The following is a 17,363-nucleotide window of genomic DNA, read 5'->3' on the forward strand; positions in this document are numbered from 1 at the left end:
CTTCCATGAAATATTATTATTGAAGTGTATGTGATTTCCTTGAATTACCCAGGGAATCAAACTGGAAATTAAAAAAAGAAAAAGGTCCAGAATATAAAATATGAAAAGCAGTGGATAAAAAACCATTGGCAGTTTTGTTTCTACCAAAAATTCTTCTCTTTTCATGCAATGCAGGTTTGTGCATTGGTACACTGGAGCATCAAGTTGAAATCTTTGTGAAAGTAAAGACTTCATTTGTTTTTAACTACACTTATATCAACCACCTCAAATCATCGTAATAAAATGTTTGATTGATTGTCAGATCTGAAAGAAAGAGCTATCAGGCATAACCTTTTCGTATTCTCTCCTCTGGGGGGGGGGGATATAGTCTTCATTGTATTTAATTTCCTTGCTTCTTTAATCTCACAGAGCTTAGAGATCAATTCTCATCTTACAGTGTAAGGCATGTATCAAAATTATTTGCTGCGATCAAGAAACTGATTCTATGAAACTATTCTATTCTGAAACTATTCTATTCTACTTCATTTAAAAGACCCCAAGTTAGCATTTCATTTAGATATAAGCATTGTGACCAATACTTAAATGCAGAAGTGAATGGGAACCTTAATTCAAGTTAGCTTAAAAAATTTGGATGATCTGGTTCAATAACTTTTTGACCAAAAATTACAATAAAAACAAAATAATTTTGAAGATTAATTAAGCTGTATTGCAAAAGACTTTTTTTAATATGCTATACACCTGAAAAACCTTTCTTATGAGTACAACAATCTGAACCCCAAGAGAACTTGTAGACATAAGGAATCCCAAAACAATATACCCAACAGAGAGGGAAGAAAATAATGGAAGACACCCAGTTTATATTATTGCTGGCAAAACACGACATGCCATCCATGAAAGCTCTTAATTTTACAGAACCTTAAAGTTAAAATAAAGAAATACACTTAAATCCTTTTATTTATTTATTTTAAACAGCATCTGATAATGAAGGAACTTTTCTTCTCTCAGAACATGTTTATCCACTTTTTAACACTGTAAGGTTTATCCTAAGTTTATGACAGTTATTTTTGAGTTTAAAGCTCCTTTCCTGTCTCTCCTAATTTCAGCTTACAATTCCTTATCAGAATAAGTTTTTAGAATCGCACTAAATGCAAATGAGGGATTAAGGATTAGGGGATTATTCAATTATGGCAAAACACACGAGGGCTATCTGCCTAAAGGGAGATATGCCTTTGTAGAGGACTTTCTAAGGGAAACTGGCTCGTATACACGTTAAACATGGGAAAAACCACAAAAACGCCCATGCAGCCAGCCCGTTCACGGGATTCGAACCTCGGACCGAACTACCAGTGTTCACTGTCTTTACTGCTCGGATGCTGATGGGCCAAATGCAAATGAGAAGGAGTAGTATTTAAATTGAAGTTTCACTGACTTGGAGAAAGAGAATCATAGTATTTGAATAGTGCATGTTTGCCTTTTGGCTACATCTCTCTAAGCTGTTACTATGCTCAACCAGATTACATGCTCTTCACAGTTTCGCTAGCTAATTTAATATTAGGGACCAACAACTTAATGCTACTTAGAAATTGTGTCAGCTTCGGCTAAATCTCTTTTGTTAGTCATTAGTTAAGTTCTTATGTCTTATATTTTTAAGCCCAAGTGGAGGCTTTGTTGTACATCCTGAGAAATAGACCCTCTTTACACTTTACCTCTTTAGTATAAGCAATAAAGGGTAATTAACCCTTCTCAAATTCTACCTTTCTGTTTCTGGACTTAAGCAATTATTTGCTTAATAGTTCACTAGGTTCCTCCATACTTAATTAAGAGATAAAAGGAAGGAAAACTACAACACTAATGTAAATTAATATCAGATTGGGTTTTCTTGTCTAACAAAGCTGGTAAGCATATCTTGTATATGTCAATCTAATGATGTTTTAGCATACTAGTTAAAGTAGTCCTTAATTTCCAATATTCCAGGTACTAAAACCATTCCAAATGACTTTTAGTTGCCATTATAAAGCAAGAAAATTTGGATATTACAGTAGATAAAACAGAACTTTTTAACTTATCATTAAGCTTTTGAATTAATAAAAAATTTACCTACTTGACTGTCAATGATGAATAACAAAAATTTTTATAAAATCATGAAGCAAAAATTTATTGTCTTAATTATTAATACGAAAACTCTGTTTATTTTGTAATTTAAATAAAAATATTTACTTCATATATTCATAAATGCAGCAGACCATCCAAGTTTTGTAAATTAACTTGAATCAAGGTTCTCATTCACTTCTGCATTTAAGAATTGGTGACAATGCTTATATCTAAATGAAATGCTAACTAGTGGTCTTTTAAATGAAGTATCATAGAATCAGTGTCTTGATTACAGCAATTAATTCTGATACATGCCTTACACTGTGAGATGAAAACTAACCTCTAAGCTCTGTGTAATTAAAGAAGCAAGGAAATTAAATACAATGAAGATTATATCCTCCCCAGAGGAGAGAATATGAAAAGGTTATGCCTGATAGCTCTTTCTTTCAGATCTTACAATCAATCAAACATTTTATTATGATGATTTGAGCTGGCTGATATTAGTTAAAAACAAATGAAGTCTTTACTTCCACAAGGTTCAACTTGATACTCCGGTGTACCAATGCACAAACCTGCATTGCCTGAAAAGAGAAGAATTTTTTAATTCCCCGGGGGATTCAAGGAAATCACAGAGGATATTAGATATGCTTCAATAATAACATTTCATGGAAGCATTCAAATGTAAACATTACACAGCAAAAATTTATTATCTTAATTATTAATATGAAAACTATGTTTATTTTGTAATTTAAATAAAAATATTTACTTCATATATTCATAAATACAAAAAAAAAAAATAATAATGAGACACTTCAAAATATAGGACAAGATATTTATACCATTCTCAGATGAACTTTTAGTTTTGATCTCAATGTTTAATAACTACACAATATAAATTTTATGCTTAAATTTGTCACGTAATGATACATAAATATCTTTATAAATTACATAAGGACTGCAGAAAAATCCATTTGTTATATATTATTATTTTTATAAATGCATATGAATTTTATCATACATAATATATGAATTTATTGAAACAATTTATTTTGAGATGATTAATTCAACCAATATTTCCAAAGACAGAATATTTGCAATACATGTGGATGTATGTGTAATGTGCAACTTTCAATGTAGAAATTTTTTGGAAAGTTTTGTAAACAAATACATAAATATTACATTCAAAAATTAAGAGTGTGTGATTTGTTTTATACATGAAGAAGTTTTATATACACAGTACAGTTTAACTATAAAATAAATGCAAAGTAAGTACAAAAGTTATAGAGACCAAAAAGGTTCTGTAGATTACAGAAAATAGGTTCACTTTTGTTTCAACTAGTTCTTCCTACTGAATTCATAATAAAACTGAATGTTTACCATATAAAGGAATGATTGTTTTTCATTTAATATGTTACTTAAAAATTACAAATATATGTAATTTATAATGTTATGAGCATAAATATTAGAAAAATAAGCTTCAGGAACTGAATTTGTAGCATAATAAGTAATTATTTTGACTAAATATACATAATTTCACACAAATTTTAAAAACTTTACTTACCAGGAAATGAATATACTTTTTAATTTTCATAAAATCTTTAGCAACTTCATTTGCTAACAAATATCTGCAATAGCATAATTTTTATTTAATGAATTTAACATATTCTGATGTTGTGTATTATAATTTGAAAAACAAGAGCCATTAAAATAAGAAAATTTCAGCAGAAAACTGCTTTACGTACTGTTTAAAAAATTCTCGAGTTAACACAACAGCTGAAAAAATTCAGATGACAAAATTATTTCTGACTTAATATTTTTGTTTTAATTTAATGCATTAATAAAGTTGAAATAATTGTGCTTTGATTGATTTAACAAAACATACAATAACCATATTAGTAAATAAATCATTTCACACAGTAGATTATGTTATTTCAGAATTTTTTTTTACAGTCCTAGTTTTCTATGAATTTTAGAATATGCCTATGCATTTATAAATAACAAATTAAAACTGGTTACAATAAAAATTTATAAGATTATCTTTTTATTTAATTTTAAAATACACAATGAAGAAGAGTTATGGTTACCATTCTGCATTCACAGTGTCAATGAAATAACCACCAATGAAAAAAGAAGGACATTTTTAAATTAAAATTATTGTATCTACAGGAAGTTTCAGTACAATGTATACATACTTCTAAGAAAGGTGGTTGCTCAAAGGGAAAACAGATTCATATAGCTATGCATGGTCAGACATTATCTCCATGTGGTAGACAGCTTTATATAGGTAGCTGTAAGACTGCACAAAAGGTCATCTTGAGAAAACATTACACACATTTAAGTAAATGTTTGGTCTGCCATTGTTGAGAGCCAATTAGCTGATGCTATTTGTCTGGACAGATGGAATTACAGGATATTTTACACTATATTACTATATATATACTATTACAGGAACTTTTGAATGAATGATAGGTCTACAGCAGCTGCTGTGCTATGAAATGTAGTTGTAGTATAATCAGGCTTCCACTTTTTTCTTCAATAGCATTTATAAACACTTAAACAAACATTTAGATAATGGGGGATCAGTTCACTGGTCTGCACAATGGACAGAATTATCTAGTCTTGATTAATTTTATGTGGTTATATGAAAACTCTGGCATATGACGCATCCAAGGGCAGTGTTGGGAATCTTGTAGCATCTATATAGCTACAGCTATCCAAGACATGTTTGGAATTTTCCAGTATGTTCATGATTCCCTGCACTAACAATTAACTTATGCTTACTAAAGTGATAGCTTGTGAAAGCAGCTTAAATAACTTCTCACACTTCTACAGTTTGTAAAGATATCTGTTGTTATTAATAAACTGCATTTTATTTCTTTAGGTACTACTCTCACATTATGTTCTGTGCACACTAGCATACGATAGTGGCATTTCTGATTCTGCATAGTTGTGTGATTCTGATTTATCTTTGAGCAATTCAGAAGCCTGCCACAAGTTAGTACACATTGTGCAATTTTCATTTCGATTGTATAGATCATTATCAACAAAAGCAATCTCGGATAACTTTTGATCTTTTTTTAAAACATGATAGATAATCATCTAAAATAGGAAGAAAGAGACATCTTTAATCAAAAAAATAAATAATAAACAAATAAATAAATGTAAAATCTAAAATTTTTTAGGTCATTAAAACCAAAAAACTACCAATGAAAAAAAAAATGCTCTCTAATAATAATAATAATAATTAAAAATATAATAAATTTTCCCAATATAATGCCAGAATAAAGGATACTTAAGAAAACAAGTTCTGAGCTTTGAATAAATATTAAACCAAAGTTTCAGAAATATTTAAAAAGTTATGAATTTAGTAGCATTTCTTAAGCTTTCTCAAATTTTAATACTACATTTCCAAAGCTCCATACATCACAAATTTTTAAGTTACTTTTGACCTATTCATTTCAATTCACATGAAAATTTCTATATTATAAACATTACATAACAATTACACCTATATCAACATAATTCTAGAATTTTAAGCTCATATATCTCCTATTAATCTTCATATGATAAATTAAAAGTTGCCCATAGTTTATCTAATCCAAGACCCTCAACTGCAAAGAATTAAGTCACTTTTCCCAGGTGCTTTTGTTGTGTAATAATCAGCATATCCAGATGATAATTCAAAAACTCCAGTTCAGTTATGGGCTAAAGTATGATTGATTTTTTTAATAAATAATTCATCACTTCCAAACTACATTCGTCTTAATACAGTGCCCATTTTGAGTGAGGAAAGTATATTTTTCAAAGTTCATTGGTTGGTTCATTTTAAACAATTTAAACAATTTGGTTGGTTCATTGGTTGGTTTATTTTAAACACCAAATAGAACATAGATTGTTCAAGATTTCAGTATCCCAGTGCACAGAAAAACAGTAAATTATATACAAGTACAATAATTTCCATTATTTCTTAAATATCTTCTGATTTGCAAGATTAATTTAATATTGCCTTGAGGGTTACTGAAATCAGACCTTTTTTGTGCTCTTATCAAATTTCATCTAAAAATAAATTTTCTATCCTTTCCTATCTCCATCTCAACAATATTTTTTTTAATGTAGATTATAAGGGGAAGATTAACTGCTGTTTTCATAAAAGCAATACTTCGATATAAGAAATATTAGTATTATGTAACTTTATATTGAAACGATTGTAATTATTCTGAAATAAACTTTACTCTTATTTGCATTTGCAAATTATGCATCTTTGCTTATATTTTTTACATAATAATGAAACATCATTGAAAAACTAAATTTCATATTAGTATCTTCTAACTTTTAATGTCAACTACACGAAGTCTCTTCTTAAGATTATAATAATAACTTCAGTTTACTGCCTGTGTAACTCAAATACATAATACGTTAGTAGATATAAAGAAACAGCATTTTAGTAAAGAATGATTATTTCCACATCAGAAAAACTCATGACAAAAATTAATTTTCAAGAATATTTAAAAAATTAAATCCATTAAGCATGACTGAAAAGAGAATAGAGTAATCACTCTTGCTATAGACATGTGACAGAGGTTTTAGAATTAGACTTAATGCTGATCACTTTAACTGAATACATTTAAATGTGAGCAACTTAAAAACTTCTTAAAGCAGTATGCAAAAATAAATAAACAATAATAAAAAAAAAAGCAAAAGGAAACAATTGTTTGTTTCACTTTTAAAATATTAAAAATAAGGTATGATGGTTTTTTAGCGATACTATCAAATAGGAAAACATTAAACATAGATTATTTTTGCTCAAGATGGTTTATGTATTTAAAATTGTCTATTCTTAAATATGCAGGAAAACTATATATATATATATATGCATACTCTTTATATATATAAGCAGCTAAAGTGTGTGTCGCCGATAGTTTATTGTTGCCACTCGGAAAAACGAGTGCGCAAATTAATGTTTCTGCAGTTTTTAATTAATATCTTGGCTTATTAAAGTCGTAAAAAAATTAGAACGATATCGATGGATTCGGAGAATTTTTTTAAATCTGAGGATATGCGTCTCGAATTTACACTCCGCACCGTTCCGTAGATATTCGATAAAAAAGAATTTGGCATGTAGCCAAATCCCTCTTATAATAGCAAAAACCCAAGAAAGAAAGTGAAAAATGTAGGGAAAACATAGGGAAAAATTAGTTTTTAATTAATATCTCAGCTAATTAAAGAATCACGAAGACGCAATTGGTCAAAATGGCCTGCCCTGGACCTGCGGAATCCAACGGTGTGCTTCGTTAAGCCCGGGAGCCATCCGTTTCGGAGGAGATGATATTACTTCACCCCATATATGTGGTTTAAGAGTCTGTTTGCCGTCGATAGTTTATTGGTTACTTGCGTAACTAAGGGTTCATACACATTTCTGCAGAAGGAAATTAAGTACTTTTAAGGACTTTTAAGGACCATTAATGAAAAAAATTAAGGACCTATGAGGAAATGGGAACTGAATAAATTCAACTAAAAATATTATATCTATGCCTGAACGTGAGTAGGATGCATTATTATTAAACATAACTTAATTAACATAATCATTAATATTTTGAGAATAAAATTAATTTTATGAAATTTATCAAGTAACATTAAATATTTTACACTCATAATAATTGGACATATCTGAAAGAAGATAAGTGACATTTTAGTTACGTTTTACTAACAGTTAGCTTTTTTTTTTTTTTTTAATGTCTCATTTTGTCACATACTTGCTCAGTCTAGAGGTTTAGTAAATAGTAAGTAGATTTTAATGTCACGCAGCATAGGTTAAAATAAGCATTAAAATCAGAATCAGCATGATTCATAACAAAAGACTGGCTGTTGTCACCGCTCCTGCTCGCCTATAGAGACCTGCTGATTAGAACAAACCTGAAAGGCCTGATGTAGGCACAGTTAGCAAGTTTTGAAAGTTAGCTGACCTCTGTCTGACGCTGTTAGTGTTGTAGCTTTGTGTAGAGTTCCACAGGTTGTATGGCCCACCAGCGGCCGAGTGGTAAAGTCGCTGAACACTGGTAGTTCGGTCCGAGGTTCGAATCCCGCGAATGGGCTGGCTGCATGGGCGTTTTCGTGGTTTTCCCCATGTGTAACGTGTTTACGAGCCAGTTTCCCTTAGAAAGTCCTCCACGAAGGCATCCCTCCCCTTAGGCAGATAGCCCTCGTATGCTTTGCCATACTTAAATGCACCAAATACACACCAGAGGTTGTAACTCAGTTAATATACTTAAAGGTTCTATTAAGCCACTAACGCATTAGCGGTGATAAGTTGTTTTGCATTAAGTCTCACGAGATGCAAAGAATAAGTTTCACATGAATTTTTATATTTTTGTGTTTTACCTTGTGACCATGGTAAAGGTTTAACACGTAATTTACATAATAATAACTGTACATATCTTTGAAGAATAATTTTCTTTCTCTTTACATATTGAGTTTCTTTTTTCAATACGTTTCCCTTTCCTATAACTTTTAGTAATACGAACATTCAGAAGATATATGAAATACATATGGTAAAGTCTGGTCACAGAGCTGGTGTGGCATAAGTTTTAGAATTTAGGGACACACTGAGCAACAAAATCTAGAAATGGCAAAACTTTTAGAATTTAGAGCAGGCATTGGAAGCAAAATTTAGAAAGGCACCAGGCAGCAGAATTTAGGATCCACAGAGATTGCGTCAGGTGACAAAATGCCTAGCGCCAGCTCTGCGTATGATGCATTAAGACATATTAGATGAATCTTTTGAATTGTCAGCTTTCAATTTCTTTATTAATAAAAAAAAATTATTTTTATAACTTCTTTGATCTAGTGAAAAGTAGAGAAAATAAAGGGAAGATAAAAATGTTAAGAAAGCGATTCTAGAATCAGAAGTAAAACATTCAACGATTTATTATGTTTTCATTGTTCTTCCAGATGTTCTTCAAAATGTAAGAAACTGTGTGTTACTACCATGGAGACATTTTTCATTTTATCACATTTTCTGGAATCTTTTAGAATCGTTGGTCTATAAATTTGCCTTAAAATCTTTTTAAACTTTCCAAGCTTCAATGTCTAAAATCCTACAGAAAAATTACCCCTGCCAATTCTGTAACAGCAAAAAGCCAGAAATGTTTTTGAAAAAAATCGGAGGAAAAAAGTGTGAAATTAATTTTATAGAGAAAACTGATGCATTTTCTGAGAAATGGGAAAAATTCTTAACATGAATAAAATTAAAAAGACATTTTTAATTAATTACATAGCTATTTTGCTTTTGCTAAAAAATGTTTTGTAAACTGTGCTGAATAGCATTATTCCTTGCTTATTTTTCATAATCAAAAAATTGTATATGTGGCCAAAATGAAACTTTATACTATGACAGTGAAAAATAAAAATGCTTTATTTTAATGTTATTTCTTAAATATAATTCCAATATTTACCATTATTTTAATGAAATTTATCAACGTTAGAATGTTCTAAAAAATTGTCGAAAAATTCCCAGATTTCGGAATTAAAAATTTTCTATAGAAACCAATTTTAAAATCGCCAAAATTTTCATAATCGCAAAATTTAGAACCGTTTAATAAAAGAATTCACACCCCCAAAAGCGGCAAGTTGTTTGAGAGCACTTCATTACAAAAAATGAAATAATTTTGAAATGCTTATGTTTCACTTCTTGCTCAGAAACTCGATTTTTCCACCATTATTTATATTACAAATAGGAACAAATTATAACTCATGAACCTATTCAAAAATTAGCCATATTTGTCAGTGAATGGCCAAAAATATTCCTGCAAAATGCTAATTCACACCCAAAATGGCAGTCGTAAAAACAGACAGAAATTTCAGATGATTAAAATTAAGGACCTTCCGTCAATTTTGACCAAAATTAAGGACTTTTAAGCACCAAAAATCAATTCCGAAAATCTTAAGGACTTTTAAGGACTCTTTTAAGGACCGTACGAACCCTGGTAACTGTAAAAGCCAATGGGGTGAAGTTGCCACGGCACAGGGTTGCCATTTCAATTGAGACGTAGACAATTTCCTGTAAAACTTGCCTATGCTATGACCATCAATAAGTCTCAGGGCCAAACGCTTAAACGTGTTGGCATTTTTTTACATGAGCCTGCATTTGGACACAGACAACTTTATGTTGTCTGTTCAAGAGTTCATGAAAGAACGGACGTAAAATTAAAAATAATGGATGGTCCTCTGCAAGGCGAGCTTAAAAATGATGAAAAGATCTACACTAGAAATATTGCGTACAAAGAGATCTTTGACATGTGAATTAACATTTTATTATTTAAATCACCTTTATTTACTGAGCTAACGGTGGCTCATAAGAAAATGTACCGCCAGTGTTTCCTTCATTGCTTTCTACTTTAAATAATTAAGCAAGTAGAAGAGGGAAGCCCCCTGGGGCAGTAAGCAAAGGGGAGTCTTCGCTGCCTGCCCTGGGTAATTCAGTTTGAATTAGAAGACATCTTTGCACAAATCATTTTAATTACAATTTATAATATCTAGAACAGTGGTCATTTCATATGACCGCCGGGCTTCCTAGTATATATATTATGGTGAAACACCGAAATCTGGAGAATGTCGACTTTCATCGGTGAATGTCAACATTCACATAGTCTCTAGGTGTATGTCTGAAATATTTTCCAAATACTCTTATTTCTGACTTACACCGGTCAATGACGACATTCACCATGTACTAATGGTGAATGTTGAACATATAACAATATTATATTTTCTTCTCCGTAATTCAGTCGCGAATAAACGCACTTGTAACTTGAAATAAGAACTTAAGAACATGAGAACCTAAAACACACAATACATTCAAAATGAGAAAGGAAAATAACAGAAGTTAAAAACTTACTTAATTATACAGTACATTCTAAATGAGAAAATAAAATAACAGTAATAAAAAACTTACTAATTACGTGATTCAAATCTTATTTATCGCAACAACTTAAAACTATTATGGCACTTTATGACCTGTCTTTTTGACTTTCACCAGAGCATATCTGTGATTGTCAACATACACTGGTGAGGGTCCGAATATACAAGAATGTAGTGAATATTCGGTCTTTCACTGACGTATTTAGTGAATGTTGATATTCTCTGGTGAAAGTCGACATTCTCCAATTTCGGTCTTTCACGGTAACATATATATATATGCTATATAATTCATAATAATTTACAATAATAAAACATTTATTACTTTGCAGCTTTAGTGCAAGTCTTAGGCTTTTTAATTTACTTTTAATTACTTTATTTTGAATATATATGCTATATATATATATATATTTATATGCAGGTAAAACTAATGATTTTTTATCATGATCACTCACTTTTTTTTTATGTCTGACGCATTATCTGCAGCTACACTTAAACATTTTAATGTTCTTCTCTGGATAAAACCACTACGAAATTGTTTCCAGAAATGACCCTATGAAAACAATACATACTAATAAATGAATTAACTAATTCTAAAATTTCCTTTTTAATTCCAAATACTTTTCAATAAACTATTACACTTTGAACTGCTTTATTCAATAATAGTTACGTACAAATTCTTAATAAATGAAGCATATTTTAAAATTCTGTTAAAGGTTTCAGAATGGTTTTCACAAAATAAAATGTTTATATACAGTTATTCAGTTTCTTAAACTTTCAAATCATATACTTAAAGTGCTTGAACTGACTTTATCAAATTCATACTTCTCTAATGTAATATTATTTTAACAAATTTGTTAAGCAAATTTTCACTTCACTGCCATCTGTTAAAATCTTCAAGATATCACAAATCTAATATTCAAAACATTTGGTTATTATAAAATTTCTTAACACTCCAGGAAAGTTATATTGGCGAAGATTTAAACAATGAAGGAATAAAATAAAATTTTATATTAAGAATGTATATTAAATACAGTGTGACAGTTAAATTTCTTGACTAAGAAATTTCAAATTTAAAAATAAGTGTTCATTATCATGATCTCAATTTCAGTCTTTTTTTTCCTTAAAAAAAAGTTTATGATAAGAAACAACTTATAAAGCAGGTCAATCTCAACAGGTTTCTTTTTTGTTTTTGGTCTTCAAAAACATTTGTTCCCTTATTATTTTACGAAATTAAAATATTTTTGCTTTTACAATATGGTAGTAAATTATTTTACATTAAAGTTTACCTAAATGCAGAAAGAAATACATATACTCCTTTAAATGTTAAGCATAAATAACTATTATTTTGTGCAGAATATTCCGGGAGATAAAAAGGAGGTTACACTTTTAGATCCTAAACTTATATTTCCTATTACAAAATTTCTTTAAATGAAATAGAATGTTTTAATAAAGTAACTTCCATGTTGGACGTAAGGAGTCTTTAAAAATTAAATGTAACATTTTATATGGTCCCCAAAGATTTAAAAATCTAATTAGTAAAATATTTATTATACATTAATAGACTGATAATAAAATGTTCCATATTATGACATGCAAAATTCATGAAGATATTAAAGAACAACCAATTTTACTTAGATCACTTGACAGAGCATTTGGTTACATTTTGGGTAGTATCTCCACCCATTCATTGCATGTGTGCTTTGCAACCAGTTTCCAACTTTCTACAGATAATGCTCTATCACTCTCAATAAAAGATTATTTTGTTCCAAGCGTAGTACACAACACCTGCAAATATATGCTAGATATTAGTCCCATGGAGATTTTATAAGTCATTTTGAAAAAAGCTATTCATGATGGTCAGGCCTCACCTTCATCTGCGCTTATCTTTTGGTAAATGCTTATTGTTTCTTGGACAGTGATACTTCATGTATGTTTCAGTATCTTACTGCATACTTACTTCACCATTAACTTGCTGTTTTGTAAGCTAAAAATGTTACATTCCATGTGGTATGAATATGCAATCAATCCTCCCTCCCAGATTTTTATGGTGTGAGATGAATGTGGCTAAAGAGCTACAGGGTTTGTCTGTAAAGTAATGAGACAGGGTCTGGTAAAAAGAATTTATTGATTCTATAGGTATGTATAATCAAAATTTTTCAAATTAGTCTTAGTTTCAAATTAGATACACAGCTGCCAACACAATTCCCACACTGCAAATGAAGGATTTCTGTAGCTAAGCTCTAATGTCCTATGGGAAATGCCAGCTTGTCATTGTTTTTGTTCGTCACTCAACACTTTTGGCATCAATTTAACAAAAACCTTCCTTATCAATGGTCAGAGTCCAGGAGATTCTCCACATTGGTCACATTTTTGTCCAACTCACTCACTGAAGGATACCCAGAGAGCTCCACATCTTCAAAGGTCTCCTGTCCTTTCGTGAACTCACTGAATCAGCAGAAAAAATTGGCATCGTCTTTGTAAGCCTCCTTAACCAAGGCAAGCATCTCGGGAGTAGTTTTGCCCAAGTGTAAGTAAGATTTAATTGTATAGAGCTGCTAAAACGAATGCTACATTTTTGACGTTTTATGCTGTTATAAAACCTCAGAAACAGCTTTCGTGCCATGAGTGATCCTCACAGGATCAGAGCTTGGAAGTTAACTGCCACCCAGTGCATTGCTTAGCTTAGACCTCCCAACAAAAATCCCAACCCTGGGAAATGTGCGACTGGAGCATAGCGGCCAATCTCATTACTTTATGAACAAACCCTCAAACTTAACAAAATCTAAAACACTGTATTATGTCTACAAATAAACTTCAAAAGCAGTAGACATACCTGTGCAAAGAAATGATGTTGTCATTCACCATAAATGCACTTCCAAGTGAAGATTTTTGGCTCTTATTGGCAGATATTTTATAATGAAAGCATGGCAAAATAAATGCAGGATTATCATAGGACGCAAGATTATCATATGATAGAGTATTGCCAGACAACAGCAAAAAAAATAAGATACTTGACTAACAACCAAAATGCTGGACTGCTTTAAAGCTAATTTTTAAACTTTTTACTTACACAGAGTACCCAAGAATAAAGTCACCAAACACTGGCAAGGCATTTTGTGGCTATCTAAAACTGTCCTATGAACATATACTGGGAAACACATAGTTTTTGATTTATAAGACATAAAGCATCAGTAAAAAGCAAATGTTATACTACACAGGGAAACAGAAGAAAATTTCCAAATGCAGGTAAAACATACTGTGGCCAAAGATAAATAAAAATTGCCTTGTGAACAAATACAGGAAATGTATATTTTAAGAGTTAAGAGATGATGAACACCAGAGACAGGTGAATGTGATGGCAGCTTCCTACTTCTTAAGGAAAAAATAAAAACATGAAGCTTAACAAAGCAACAACTGGTCTATAGGATTTTAGGTATCATGAATAAAAGCTTATATGCAGGGAGGTAAGATACTAACACTGGGTGCAATATGCAAAGCTTTTGTTATGGAACCAGTTACAATGACAACAAGACAAGGTTACATATAAATTCATGTGTTACAATACAATCTCAAACTTTTAGCCACCACTAGAAACATAAGTGATATATTGCTGCCACAGAACCTGATGGACATATTCTAAGGCCCCAGAATGATGCAGATACATTTGACAATGATCTATCTACACTGCAAAATTCATAAATAAGACAAAAAAGGGGGATCTGGATTTGGATGCCGAAGTAACTGCAGAAGACTCGGGGATAAGTGGATATGGAGGCAAATAATATCTGCATCATGTTGATTCTGATCTTCAGTGGCTCATAACTTGTAAACTGTATATATCCTATTATATGTTCAAGGAGATTTTGTTTATGTTGTGTAGTGTATTCTTTTAGCTGCATAATTTGGTGCCTCAAATACAGATCAACCTTCACATTAATTTTTATGTTATTTATACATTATCACAATTACCATAATAGAAGTCTCCAAATTTTCAGAACGTGCCAAACCCTGGCAACAATGCATATAACCATTCTTCAATCAAACATACTTGTAAAAATTCTTCAATCAAGCAATATCACCATTTTCATATATATTATTCATTTGTTGTGATCATTCAATATTTATTCGTTGTGATCCAAATCACAGCTTTTTTTAAATAGACAAATCATGATATTTTTTGCCTCAAACACAATTTTAAAATATGTACTCGTGGAATTTTTGCCAACTGTGGAAAAGTGTGTAATAAAATTTCTGCAGGAATACAGTACTTTGCCGCAAAATCTCTAAAGGGAGTGACTGCTTTGAATTTATTGTTAAAACGATTGCCATAAAATGTTCACCATAGCAAAAGAAATTACAACCAACTTGTTAGTAGGTTTATTGATTGATTTTGGAGATACCTAATTAGACTGTAATATTTATATATATACACACATATAGGATGCATTTGTTGTGGAGGAGTATACTTGTATTGGTGGTTCTGTGATTTCTACTCAGCGAGCATTTTTCATTTCATTCAAACTTGGCTGATATGATCCTATTTAAGAGAGAAAAACTATTCACGCTTAGGTATGAAACTTTAGAGCAAAATGTTCTAAGCTGAAAAAAAAATTGCCTGGCCAACCTCGGACTGTAACAACACCAGAAAATGTGGCATATGTGAAAGCATCTATTCAGTAATCTCTAGTGTTCAGCACTTAAACATGCAGCTGCCCTGGAATTGTCTGATAGGGATGTAAGACGAATCCTGCAGTGAAATCTTCATATTCATACAAAATGGTGGTTACCCAAGAATTAAGTGAGAGAGATTTTGAAACTCCCAAGACTGCATATCAGGACATTCTTCAGAACGTTCTCCCTGGTGCTGCTTTGATTTCATCTGATGTGCCCCACCTCCACTTATCAGGTACTGTAAATAAACAAAATTTCCACTACTAGGTGGCAGAAAACCCCCAGAAACTTCACCAATTACCACTTCACAGCCCTCATACGACAGTTTGGTGGTCCATTGCAAAATTTGGTATATGACTTTCTTATTATTTTTTTTAAGATGATGGGCTAATGGTAATGTTTACTACAAATCGTTACTATCACATTATTGAGACCTTCCTCCAACCTAAGTTAAACCAGTTTGTTGGGGAACGTGAAGATGGAAAAGTCTGGTTTCAACATGACAGAGACACAACTTCCACTTTGCGGCATTTTTTAGCAATTCTAAGAGAGTTGTTTCCTGGACATCTTCTCTCATTACGAGGAAACATTGGCTGGCTCCCTAGGTCACCCAATTTATCACCTTGCGATTTTTCTTCGGAAACATTTGACGGTGCAAATGTATGAACATTGTCCCACAGCCCTCCAAGCAAGGACACAATCACCAAGACAGTGGCTGCGATTCCACCGAAATGACACAAAGAACTATGGACAACTTTTTCATAGGAGGTAACAGCGGCCCACCTATTAGGTGCTTCCATAATGAAGTGGCCACCACTTCCGACCTTAGTAGCAACCAAGCCTGTCATCGGCTTTACAGAGGCTATTCACACATTTTTAGATGATTTTCATTGTAGTTACAGAAATATATTACATAAAATGTTTGTGTTTTAAATGTTCCATTTGATAACCCTTAGTCTTCATTATCTTTCTACATTGTAATTTTAAAGACAATGCCCTTTTGAGTATCAAAAAAGATATTTTATGCCATTCCTCTTGAACAGCTTTCCAAAGTCCAAGGAGGGATGTAGCTGGACTTTTGGCCAATTCACGCTTTAAAAGTCCAAAAGAGCAAAAATTTGTGGATGATACATCAGGAGATTTAGTAGGACCATGAGTGAAGTGTATAACTTTAAGATACATTTCTTGTTCTATGAAATTAACAGTAGAATTTGACATGCAGCTGCTTGTTTTGTTTTGATGCAGTTCTACCTGATTGATGACACTGTGGATAAAGAGAAGGCATTTCATATTTGAAAACTGGATATAAATATGTTCCTGATAATACACAGAGTTGATAGTTTTCTCCACTCCACTTAATTTTTTTTTGTCATTATACAGTTAAAAGTCGTTAATCTGGACACCCATAATCCGGAATGATCTATAATCCCGACCTCAAAGCTACAAAGTTTCTGTGTATGCGTCAACACATAATGCGCGTAATACCTTTACACATGCGCATAGTGTGTATGCATGCACATAATACGTATACGCATGCATGTTTAATGTATAACGGATGGTATAAGCTAAGCTAAAATTATCTAATTATCTATTTCAGTTAATGTTGCAGATTGCATTATTCCTTAATCTTTGAATTGGATTCAGCTTATTATTTTTTGCAGACTGTTAGAGCAATTTTATAAAAGTAA

At 31.4% G+C, this 17,363-nt stretch overlaps 1 protein-coding gene across 6 annotated transcripts in view; it reads right to left on the bottom strand.

Annotated features, from left to right (window-relative positions):
• LOC118201403 (sperm-specific sodium:proton exchanger-like) overlaps positions 1-17,363 on the bottom strand; it is a 251,684-nt gene that overhangs the window by 135,877 nt on the left and 98,444 nt on the right. For all 6 annotated transcript variants that reach the window (XR_015042259.1, XR_015042261.1, XM_085821147.1 and 3 more), the window contains exons 14-15: positions 11,457-11,554; positions 3,653-3,716 (exon numbers count right to left, since the gene is read on the bottom strand). Coding sequence is in view for 4 of the 6 variants with exons in the window: in XM_085821147.1 (XP_085677273.1) it covers positions 3,653-3,716; positions 11,457-11,554 (162 nt within the window). In the remaining 2 variants the exon portion in view is untranslated. The remainder of the gene's footprint in view (positions 1-3,652; positions 3,717-11,456; positions 11,555-17,363) is intronic.

This window comes from Stegodyphus dumicola, chromosome 1, assembly GCF_044657685.1.
Source record: "Stegodyphus dumicola isolate Sdum_Otavi_A_Nest chromosome 1, ASM4465768v1".
NCBI classification, from domain to species: domain Eukaryota; kingdom Metazoa; phylum Arthropoda; class Arachnida; order Araneae; family Eresidae; genus Stegodyphus; species Stegodyphus dumicola.